At 51.5% G+C, this 12,329-nt stretch overlaps 1 protein-coding gene across 1 annotated transcript in view; it reads right to left on the reverse strand.

Moving 5' to 3' along the window:
- LOC126045528 (endoplasmic reticulum-Golgi intermediate compartment protein 3-like) overlaps positions 1 to 11,781 on the reverse strand; it is a 54,481-nt gene extending 42,700 nt beyond the window's left edge. The window contains 5 exon segments of the mRNA XM_049816820.1: positions 7,034 to 7,153; positions 8,477 to 8,564; positions 9,158 to 9,228; positions 9,400 to 9,445; positions 9,448 to 11,781. Coding sequence (XP_049672777.1) covers positions 7,034 to 7,153; positions 8,477 to 8,564; positions 9,158 to 9,228; positions 9,400 to 9,445; positions 9,448 to 9,492 — 370 coding nt within the window. The 5' untranslated portion in view covers positions 9,493 to 11,781.
- Between the last annotated feature and the right edge of the window lie 548 nt (positions 11,782 to 12,329).

Raw genomic sequence — 12,329 nt, forward strand, 5'->3', positions numbered from 1 at the left:
TCCTCCTAGAAGCTATGCTAAGGCACGTGTTGGACGGGGAGGTGAGTCGAGGCAGCCAGCACGGCTTCACCAAGGGCAAGTCCTGCCTGGCCAACCTAGCGGCCTTCTATGATGGAACGACTACACCAGCGGACCAGGGAAGAGCTACAAACGTCGTCTGTCTGGACTTCTGTAAGGCCTTTGACACGGTCCCCCGCAACGTCCTTCTCTCTAAATTGGGAGATACACGGATTTGATGGGTGAACTGTTGGATGGACGAGGAATTGGCTGGATGGTCTCATCCAGAGGGTAGTGGTCAACGGCTCAATGTCCAGATGGAGATCGGTGACAAGCGGTGTCCCTCAGGGGTCCGTACTGGGACCAATCCTGCTTAATATCTTCATCAACGACATCGACAGGGGGATCGAGTGCGCCCTCAGCAAGTTTGCAGATGACGCCAAGCTGAGCGGTGCAGCTGACACGCCTGAGGGATGGGATGCCATCCAGAGGGACCTGGACACACTCGAGAAGTGGGCCCATGTGAACCTCATGAGGTTCAACAAGGCCAAGTGCCAGGTCCTGCACCTGGGGCGGGGCAACCCCCGCTATCAATACAGGCTGCAGGATGAAGGGATTGAGACCAGCCCTGCGGAGAAGGGCTTGGGGGTGCTGGCGGATGAAAAGCCAGCAATGTGCACTCACAGCCCAGAAAGCCAACCGTACGCCCAGGCTGTATCAAACGAAGCACGGCCAGCAGGTCGAGGGAGGTGATTCTGCCCCTCTACTCCGCTCTGGTGAGAGCCCACCTGCAGCACTGCGTCCAGCTCCGGGGTCCTCACTACAAGACAGACGTGGACCTGCGGGAGTGGGTCCAGAGGAGGGCCACAAAAACGATCAGAGGGATGGAACACCTCTGCTGTGAGGAAAGGCCGAGAGAGTTGGGGTTGTTCAGCCTCGAGAAGAGAAGGCTCTGGGGAGACCTTGTCACGGCCTTCCAGTACTTAAAGGGGGCTTATAAGAAAGATGGGGACAAACGTTTTAGCAGGGCCTGTTGTGACAGGACACGGTGTAATGGTTTTAAGCTAAAAGAGGGTAGATTCAGACCAGATACAAGGAAGAAACTTTTTACGATGATGGTGGTGGTGAAACCCTGGAACAGGTTGCCTGGAGAGGTGGTAGATGCCCCGTCCCCGGAAACATTCAAGGTTACGTTGGACGGGGCTCTGAGCAACCTGATCTAGTTGAAGATGTTCCCCTCCCCCCGCTCACTGCGGGGAAGGGGGCGGGCCGGGTGGACTACACGACCTTTAAAGGTCTCTTCCAACCCAAACTATTTTAAAGGTAATCATAGAATCGTAGAAAAGTCCAATGGCTTACGAACCCTCGGAAAAACTCCTACTGAGTATTCTGAGATTAGCAGGCTTGGTGCATGAATTCCCAGGAGAAATTCTCTAGCCTGCTGTACTAATGAGATTAAGCGAGATCATCACCCCATCCGACTTCAACAGGCAGAAGTCGCTCCAACACGTCACCACGTCCTCCACAACTACATTATCTGCACAGAGCAACTAATAATCCCCCAACACATTATCTCCAACACGGATATGTTAAAATCGTTTAAGGCAAAGATTCTCAACCTTTTCCATCTGGTGACCTCCTCTACCACAGAAGAGTGACCTGGCATGGCTCTCCTTTCAGCTTTCAGGAAATCGTCTCAGCTCCCAGCCTAGATCAACAGCTCCTCCCAAAGGAGATTTATGGGCACAGCAAGTAACAGAAATTACTTAGCTCTCTAGTTAAAACGGCTTGGGGGCGGGGCGGGGGGGGAAGGATACGGCAACACTGACTCTCAACAGCGTGCACTGCTAAACCGAGCAGAGCAGGAGAGAAGAGAGAAATACTCCGATCCTTTCAAGGAAAAGACACACAGATTCAGACAGAGCAGCACTTAAAACTCGTACCAAGAAGGGGAAGAGCAACAGCTTTGCCAGTGTGCTTTCTAGGCCATATAAAATGACTCCCTAGCTAGCCAAAGAGCTAAGATATGGACAAGCAACCATTTAAAGCGCAACAGAGAAACAAAAATGCAGGAATTAACCACTAAAAGGAAAAACACAGTGGCATGCCCCTATGTGTTAAGTGAGCTCTAAAGCAGCACGCCAGATAACAATGCTGGTTATATTTAGACTCTTTCCCACTTCTCAAGGGAACAGAAGGAGCAACCAAAGCTATCCAGAAGCGCACTCGAGGTTTACATTCACAACGTGTTAACAGTCAAAGCTGGGTAACAAGCTTTTGTTCTTAATCGGTCCTGTGCTTCTTTTGTCACACCTGATGCGCAGAGAAGGCAGCGTACCACGAGGCTGTTTTGTTCCTTCTGCTGCAAGATCCCAACAAAGGCGAATACCTGGAAGGATGGGGTGGGGGGCAGGAGAAACGTACGTTTGGACGACATACCTCAAAGGAGGTTAAGCAACCTCCTTTTTTGTTTGTTTCCGAAGACCGTTCACGTATATTCAACCCTCTGCATGACTAACCAACAACTGTCATAGACTTACACCTCCTCAGAGATGGGCCTCCGAATCCTTCACACAGCAGTTTCCATCCACTTTGCCACACGCTACAGCCCTGGCAGGGCTTCTACAACAGCATGTTTCGTGGTCTGGAGAAGCTATGGAAGGTACGGAGAGCTTCCAGGGGGCCGCCTGACAAACGTTAGGCATTCCCAGCAACTGGTGGTACGACCTGAGCTCTGACGGATTATAGCCCAGTGACAAACGGAAACGTCACGTTTGTGGTCTCCAAAACGAGCTTGATACAACTGGAAAACAGCTTGTCTGTCTGCACAGATACGGGTGAGACCTTGCGTCTTTCAGCACCGAGACAACCAAACTCCGAAAGGAGTTTACCAGCGTAAAAAGGAAAGTCCTCGGCGACGCCGAGGATGAAATAAGAATCTCAGCCTCCGGTATTCAGTTTGGGGATGAAAACGGTTAATTCCCCGGCAGACGCTACTTTGAGACAGAAGTTAAGAAGGAGCTCACACTGAACACCCTCTATGGAAGGAATACTGTACAGGCGATCCGCCAGAGGGTTTGGATCTCCTCCACACTGAAACGGTGTCCTCGACTGATGGAGACTGAGTTTTCTTTCTTTGCTTCTGTGGTTTTTTTCTGGACCAAAGAAAAAGCTGAAGCCTGGAATCATGACTCCCTCAAGATGGAAACACCTCTGCGGAAGGACGCAACTTGACAGACGGGACAGACCAAGTCACTACAGAGACAATGATAGCGAGGGATGGTCCAGAACCTAGGGGCTACCACGGATCCATTCTTACAGAAGAATTCTTTGCAGGTAGGAGGAATGAGAAATACCAAGTGACACCCGTTGTTCGTGCGAGCGATAAATGCCTGGTCTTTGCTCCCGTAAGGATGCAAAGCCTGCAGCAGAAGTGAGAAGGCAAAGCCATAACCAGGTTTCATTCCAAGACGGCTCACGTAACGGTGAAATAATTTACACAGCTCCCCTCTGGACACCAAATAACCCCAGAAAAGATTCCGTTTGATGAGATACAGCCTTCGTGCTGCTGCAAAGGTAGCGCAATTTGCGCTGCCCTTAAACAGGCACGTGCACAAACTATAGACAACCTAACTCTGCACGGTCTTAACAATCGTGAGCGCAGCTTCCAAAGGCAGACCAAAACCACAGCGGTTCTCATCATTCTCTGAACACGGGCCCAGGAGGATTTCACTGCACAGACCTTCGTAGACACTTTGGAAAAAAACACGCATGCAACACAACTGTATTAATTCAAGCGCTAAGAAGATACAAAAAGGTGTAAAGGTTACCGCACGGCCTCCGACTCTGCCCCGTAAGAGCTCTCGCAGCGATCCGCATCCAAAGAACTTGGATCAAACACTTTTTCTTCTTCTTTCCCCAGCTCTAAGACAAAAGAGGATGCAAAGCGACGAGGCGTGACTAGAAACACTCTCTTGTACTCTTGTTCCGTTCTGTGCGCAACAACTGTTCTACACACGAACGCAACGGTTCTGTCTCGGAAGCTGCGCGTCCTGCACCCAAAGCCCACCTGAAACGGTACGCGCAGAGCCTGTTGAGGTGCGAAGTAAGACCAAGAAGCAGAGTGCCATTTGTCATCTCAAACGCACCCTCCAGAGCAAGAACTGGCTATCTGTAAGCCTCCCTGGAGCGCTGAGCAGACGTTACTTGCCCAAAGGCTTTGTTAAAACATTGTCTACTTCAGACAACGTCGCACAGTAAATGGCGACAATCGTAACAGGACCTGTTACACAAGCAAAATTTTCAATAGCAGTCAACGGCAGTCGGCAGTGCACAACGCAGAATCCTGTCCCAAGACATGTAGCGAACACGGTTCTACATTGCTGTGAAACAAGATCAGAGGAAGAGTCTCCCAAGTGGAAAATCAGCACCCAGTCCTCCAAGATGACAATGCTGACAAGGCACACGCGTTAACCTCTGCTCACTAGAAGTCTCCAAGGAATTTCTACCTTCTTCGTGACTTAACAATTCTGACAATGTCTGTGCCACGTTGTGTGTTGCATGTGCAGCCACAGTATGGCTGGGGCACGAACTCATGGAATTTCATGGTCTTACATGCAGAAGGCTGAACGGGGACAAAACCACTGGCTCTTACAATAAGAGGCCCCCTTAAAACCAGTCTGTTTCAACACACAAACCCTGAAGGGCAGGACCAGGTCCCTTGCGTTACAAAAGCCCTCTAAGGCTCACTATCCAGGCGCTGCTGCACTACCCTCTATAAGCCTTGAAAAGGTGGCTCCTTGCATCACTAATGCTGGGGAAGGGGATAAGGTACATAGACAGACACTGCTGAGGGGATAGAACATTGCCAGGGCCCTGTTTGTTGAGACTGGGAGGTATAACAGGCAGACGGAAGCGAGTATTAAACACGTCTGTATTTTGTACTAGCCACAGAAAAAAAGAGATTTTAATGGAAAAGTATGAAATATGCATGAAAATCAGTCATTAGCCTTACTTCTTTAATCACATACTTTATGGCAACTACCCTCAAGAAAATAAGAACTTTTAGGAAAATATCCCCATTAGTAAACAACTGTGTGAGACTTACTTTCTAAAGCTTGCAACATTCAAAGCAGCTGAAAGCACACTTAAGAATTCATTGTTCAAAACGTGGTATGGCTTTTAATCTCGTAATTACACTCAAAGACAGCATCGGGAAGCATAGAGCTAAACAATCGCTACGCTTCGTCAAAGCCATGATTCCCACCCCTTCACAAAGAACACCTGCACGACGCATAGAGTCTTTCAAGACACAGCAACCAGTAACAGCTTTTTAAATGGAATCAGCAGCTGCCTGTTGAGTTGTCTCAGAGAGATAAACCCAGAGGTGATGCACACAGTTTGGATACTACAAAGAAACTGCAGTACATAGAACTCTACATGCAGGGTTTCCTGCAATTAACACAGTCCTCAACTTGCATGCAGATATGATACATGAAATTGGATAACTCTGTCCACATTAAAAGAAAGGAAATGATAAGAACCACCAATAAAGAATTCAATCATTCCTCGTCACTCAATGGAAAGGAGTAAGACAACATCCAAGCACAGAATGCAACCTACCACAGAAATCATTCAGCTATTAACTAGCTTAATGTAACTATGACTAGGAAAAGCCTCCAGATACTACTCCATGAAATTTGGGTATGCTTTACTAATTTTAAGGTCAATACTGCTACAGCTGCCATTTAAGTAACTGACTGAAGTCAGTATCACTAATAGAAACTGATAATCATAGAGTTTAATGAAGATGGCTGGATGCTTCTGATCTAACCTGCAACATGGCTGATGGAAACCAAACTAGCCGCCTGCTTCTTCCAGACAGCAGAAGAAATTGCTTGTTGCCTGCGATGCATCTGATCTCTTTGGAAATGCCTTTCCTAGGTGAGACCATTCGCTTCTTACGAGTTTCTCTCCCTCTCCCTTGATTATACAAGGAGCCAGAGCAACCGGTTCCGACGGAGTAATGCCAACGGAGGGAGACTGGCAATACAAGTAAGGCAGGAGGCCTACATGCCTTAACAGAGAATTAGATACAGAACAGCTGGTTTTGTCCCCAGGCATTACGTTTGTAACGCCTCAACCTCTGAACACAGAGAGGCTGCTGAGCGAAACAGCAGTAAAAGCACTACCACCACATTCCTGTGACAGCAGGAGAAACTCCCGTACCTACCAATCGTTCAGCTCTTGGCTTAGTTTAGCCTTGCAACTTCAAGAACAGAAAAGTTCAATCTGAGTGATACAAATCAACAAATTCAGTTCATGCTGACACGTAGAACTACACCATCTCCCAGAAAAAGTAATAAGGAGCTCGTCTTTTGGAAAGGAAAAGTCGGGACAGTATTACTGTTAGATTGCAACACTTTGCCAGAATCGCTTCTGGTTTGCCTCGAAGCGCAACGATGAGTCATAACACGAAACGAACGTAAAGGCGAGGTTTAGGTAGCCAAGGACCACTTACTACAACCTGTAACCGATAAACCAACTAAAATATATTTATCTAGGCAGGCATTAACACACGCAAAGTAAATGTAGTAAGGTGCAAGCTTGGGCCTAAGGGTCGAGTCACTGGAGCCTTCCCTGGAGAGAGGCTCTTTCCTCTAACCAGGTTGTCCCATTTGCCAGCCCACTGTGATTTAAAGATACAACCAAAGCCAAGTTTTGCCAGAACAGCTGCTCGATTCCTAGTTGTAAAAGAGCATTCACGCAGCAGCTTTATTCCTGAAATGCATCCGTGAGTCCTTGTCCGAATTTCAGAGGGACTAGGCAAAGATTTGCCTCGCAAAAGTAGCAAGTATAACAGCAGTTCACCTGAATCTGTCACTTTAATAGATCTGCGTGCTATAAACTCTTCAAAAGCCTGTGGTCTTTAAATGCTCTTCAGCTGCCACTTGTTCCCGTGAATCTCAAAACCAGGCACACAGTGATGGAAAGACTACAAGAGCATCCATCCAAGAAAGGCAGAATAGCACCTTACCGTGTCTCTCGGCCTCTGGAGTCGCCCGGTTGCCAGCTTTATCCAAACGTTGTTTAAACAGATTGTGCTCTACATCCAGCTGCTGCTCTCCTGCTACGTCCATGGCATCGATGCTCAAATCTGAAATCAGTGAGCAAGGAAAGTAGTCTATAAACACACATTTGTTACGGCCTGTGGCAGGCTGAGGAAGCATTCAACCAGTGAAAATACAGACTCTTTCAGCGAGGGCGATAAGAGCGTGCCAAAGCGGAAGAGTGTGTATGGCTGGGGCCAAGTGACGTACAGGGAATAAAACGCGTGTTGCAGCACCCTGAACGACCCTTCCAAACACGGGGCTGGGTTTGATGTACCAGAAGGACGGCTTCCAGCTGCCCAGAAAGCGTTACCCTGAAAGGTAATACACTTAAGGCAAAAGAAACCAAAACCAAACCCCTCAAAGCCCATAACCATTTCCAGGAGTACAGGAGTTAAGCTTCAAATTGGTTGAAAGCTGCCTCCTCCCTCCCTCTACCTCCTCACCCTTCCCCCTTCACCATCAGCACATTTCCTCGTGACCCCTTTTCACAAAGAAGATTGAGAGGGTCTGTGGTCTTGGCCTGGTATCAAAGCACCGTGATGCACTTGCTGGCTACATGCTCTCTTACAAGGCTGACAGCTTCTCTGCACAAAACACCAGGGGCTTCCAAACTCTCTGGCCTTCCCGTGCCCTTTTAAACGTGAGGAAGGCAAAGACCAACAATATCTCAGGTGGTCACAAGGAAGCCAGACTCACTGTGTTTAAAGCCCAATGCATTACCCAAAGGAATCACCGCAACAGAACAAGAGCCAGGGAAGATTAGCGCACGGTCGGATAACGTGCACAGTAGTGGTAAGCAGTAAGACTTGCAAGATTTTCCGTCACTTCACCCCGCAGCTTCGTTTTGAATTTAGTTAAAAGGTAATCCAACTATTAACGCTCACTCCGGTTTTAAAAATTTGGGAGAAAGGTTATCACATGGCGTTGGCGTTACGGTCAGAACTGAAGTACAAAAACCACAGAAAAGTTGCGCCTCGCCAAGTAACTTCCCAAGGAGAAACACTCTAAAGTGTTTCAACAACAGTACAGTCAAATCTCGAGTCCCGAGCACCGAACACCGAACGCTGTGCCAGCTTTTTCAGTGTGACCCAGCTCTCTGACAAAGCACCACACCGTACAGAAACGTAAGGGGGTTTGTACCTTAGCCTCACGTATCACCTCGAAAAACAATACAGCCTGCCTGGAAGTGCTGGTTTGAGTGCCCAGCGGGCCTGGCTGGAATCACCGCGGAATCACCAGGGGTCACCAGTTCCTCCCTGTCTGTGGCCCAAGCAGCAGCGCAGCACTCGGAAGCAGCGGGCACACCGAGCCTGTCGGGCCCTCGGCAAGTATGAAACTTGTCCCCAACATTCAGAAGGCTGACTCACAAGCACAAGGCAGATGTGGAAAAATAACATCGAGACTGATCTTCAGTTTATCTCCCCTTGATGTGTCAACGTACAATTCCGGATGAACCTAGGAACAAAGGAAAAACAGAGTCCTGTTTCACTCGGAAGCCAATCAAAAGGCCGCTTTCCCTCGGCTGATTTTTAAGACTTGGGATTCAAGAGACACCTGAGCTGCTGCCTCCCACCGCAGCCAAGCGCTTGCCATTTCTAACGCTTTTTTTTAAGAAAGCTACTAACTCGGGAACCTTAGAACCTGGGGTGGGGACGGGGGCTCCCGCAAGGAGCCTCCTCGCTTTCCTTTGCATTGCCTGCTTGTAGGCGGCAGAGGCAGCGAGAAGAGACTTTGAGACGCTCTCCTGCGGCCGCGTTACAGGAAGCCCCGAGCCACCCTCGGCGCCAAGCGGCTTTCGGGGGAGGGCAGCCCGCTCCCGGCCTCAAGGCCGCCAGCTCGGAGAAAGAAAGAAAGAAAGAAAAAAACCCCACGCACATCTGCGGCGGGTGAAGCTGCCGCGTGGGCAGCCCGCAGGAGGCGGCGGAGGAGGCGGCGGCTCGGCGGGGGTGCGGAGGCACGGCAGGCCGCCCCGGGCCGCAGGGCCGCCCCGGCCAGAAGCAGCATCGCGGGGCCGGGCCCCCCCCGCCGCCGCCGCCGCCGCCACTCACCTCCTTGGTGAGGTAGTACTGCAGCCCCGACAAGAAAAGCAGCACCACGATGAGCCCGCTGACAACCGTCACTGCCGGGGAGACGAGAACCGCCGTCAGCCCCGCCGGTCGCGCCCGCCTCGCCTCGCCTCAGTCCCGCCTCAGCCCGCCCGCCGCCGCCGCCGCCCCGAGCCGCTGCCGAGCGCCGGCCCGCAAGGCCCCCCCGCCGCCGGCCCCCGGCCGCCCTCACCCCGCCCGCTCACCCAGCGCGCCCCCGCACGTCTTGACCCGAAAGCCCTCCAGGGTCTTGTCTTGGGGAAGGCATCGAACCGCTTCAGCCGCCACAGCGAGTCCATGGCGCCGCGCGGCCCGGAACCAAACCCGCCTTCCGGCGCCGGGCCGGCACCGCCCCGCCACCGCCCCGCCGGGCAGCGCGGCCCGAAGCCGGCCGAGGGGGCGGGCGGGGAGGGGCTGGGGCTCGGGCTCCCGGGCTCCGAGGGGGCGGGAAGGTCCTCGCTGCCGCCTCGCCCTCTTCTGACCCTCCCTGCCAGCGGCCCCCGAGGGGGGGCTCTCGAGATCACCCGGTTAGCTGGGAAGGGCTTGAGACCGAGGCGGAGCTGCTGGCAGAGAGCAGTTTTCACTCACTTTGACCTCCTCCCCATCCCATCCCGTCCCGTCCCATCCCCTGCCTCCAGCTTTGACAGGGCTGGCGTTTGTTACCCCCGCCCTTCGCAGAACAACCGAGCTGTCCCTCAGGCTGGCTGTCGCAGCAACAAAGCTGAAAGCAAATCGCCTCGGGAGAGTGCCAGCGCTTATTGTGCCGAAGCACGGAAGGAAAAAGGAAGGAAAAGAAGGAAAAGGGGAGGAAAAAAGCGCCGCGCTCTTGCCCCACCTCCCATCCCTGGCCTGCACCCTTCACCCCTTCCTCTTGGTACCACCTCCGCCTGTGTTTCCCTCTCTCGTCACAGGGAAGGAAGGGCTACGAACTCAGGAGGTTAAACCGGACAGCAGCTCGGAACAGCTTACTTGTGCAAGTGAAAAAGAGAGTATAAGCTTTTCCTAAGCCACATACTTGCCTAGCCCTTGCTTTTTCCTACTAAAAAAGCGCAGTCCTGCAAAATCTCTTTTATTAAAAAACATTTTAAACATCGCTGGCACTAGGCGATGCTTGCGAACATAAACAGAACCAATGTGTACCCCCGTTGAAAAAGTGCAGTCCTGCAAAACCTCTTTTATTAAAAGAAAGTAATTTTTAAAGTCACTGGCGCTAGGAGATGCTTCCAAACGCAAACAGAACAGATGTACCCCCATTTCCCGCAGCAAAATACAGAGTACGTTTGCGGGAAGGGCACAAGACTGGAACGCCGTGATGCTGCAGCTGCTCCTCTACAGGAAAAGAAGGTTCAGAGAGGCTGACCCAGCTTCCGAGCCTCTGCTTCCAGAACAGCGGCTTTGGGCTCCCTGACCACAGCTGCTAAGGAGCGAGACAGCTCTTGGTGAAGGTCTGACAGCTCCTGGCTGGTCTTGGCACAGCACTCGATATAGTCCTGCTTGTATTTTCGTTCTTCTGCCAGCTGCGTCTGCAGAAGGGACACCTGAAAGAGGCAAAAGGCCGAGCTCAGACAAGCCCACGCTCTTAGGACCAGCCGTAGCTCCACAGATCCGGCCGTCAGGGAAGACGCACCCTCCAGCTCCAGCCCTGACAAACACGTTGTCCTTGTGGAACGGGAACTAACAGGTTGCCAGAGCCACCCCGAACTGAGCTCAGATTACCGACAATGCCGAGCTTCTTTCTGGCATACCATTCACAGGCCCAACACCGAGACATGACATGCATATTAAAGAGAGAGGTTGCTACAGGATTTCGTAACCCAACCCTTTTTTTCAAAGGAGAGATTTGGGCTACTGCCACCTTAGTTCCACATGCTTTCTCCTCAGCAGGAGGCCTGCTGCTTACACAAGGTAGTGCAGAACCGTTCTGTTACGATCTACTTTAGAAACCTGACAGCTAGCACGTGAAAGGGGAGAAAACGCTCACGCTTCCTAACTTCAGAGCATTTCACAAATGAGCAGAGCAAAATCTGATGAACACAGCCCAGGGGGCAAAGGAGCCTTAAAGGACTGCTGAGGCCTTCAAAATCCTCAAACTCTTATTATTTCCTGGCAACAGCGGGTCGTGCCTGCTGGGCTTTTTGGTGGGAGAGACCCAGCTGCTCTCACCTCCTGTCAGCTTTGCAGGGCAGGGCAGCGCAGCCACAGCAGCTCTGGCATGTTGCCCTCTGCCTGCTTTGGAGCGGAGGAGATGCCAGCACTGGGAGCAGCGCTCGGTGCTTTGCTGTTTCGGGGAGAACAGCTCAGGCCGGAGGTTCTGCTCTGTTTTCAAAGTGACGTGTGCTTTGCCAAGGGCTCTGTCCCACGTGGGAATGCCATCCCCAACCTCCAGCTAGGAGTACGAAAATACTCTTTCTTGGCAAATGAACTCAAATAACAGAAGCAATTCCTAAAGGAGTTTTATGGCTTATGGAACCTGCTCCGTTTGAATTACAATACCAAGGTCTGCCAACGTAAAGCCAAACCAGGTAAAAAGAGGGTCCTTAATCTGCTAAGCATCTAGAGCAGACTAGGTGGGAAACTCGGGCAGCCAGCTCCGGAAGGGGAACGCTAGGTGCTGAATTAGAAGCTGGTAGCGCGCACGGAAAGCAAGACGTCAGAGGGACTTCACAGCAAACGATACGCGTAGGCTAGGGAACACCACCCCTGAAGAGAGGGACAGCTCTGACCTTCTCTCTGAAATAATAAGGGCACCTTTGTGCAGCTGGCCTTGGAAGCCTCCCACGCTTTGGTAGGTAACCCAGAGGTACGCGTGGGAGAAGCGGCCGTCTGCTGCTAAGAGCATCTCCCAGGAAGGGGGAGATCAAGTTCCAGTTCTGCTGTTTCCCAGACCCAGAGGGGTGCCCCAACTAGCCAGCTGAGGACGATGCTTTGAGCAGAGCACCTTCATTTTCCTGCTGAACTGCTGGAGTAGGTCCACAGTGCGGGCAGACACAACCGTCACAGGGGGAAGGGGGTTCTATCCGTTATCTGTAGCAACGGAACTGCAGGCGCTGAGGCTTCCCCGTGAAAACACCCTTAAGGTATAACTTGATGGCTTCAGCGGTGTGCTCGGCTCACTTGCCAGAGCTGAGCACCGTGT

This window comes from Accipiter gentilis, chromosome 14, assembly GCF_929443795.1.
Source record: "Accipiter gentilis chromosome 14, bAccGen1.1, whole genome shotgun sequence".
NCBI classification, from domain to species: domain Eukaryota; kingdom Metazoa; phylum Chordata; class Aves; order Accipitriformes; family Accipitridae; genus Astur; species Astur gentilis.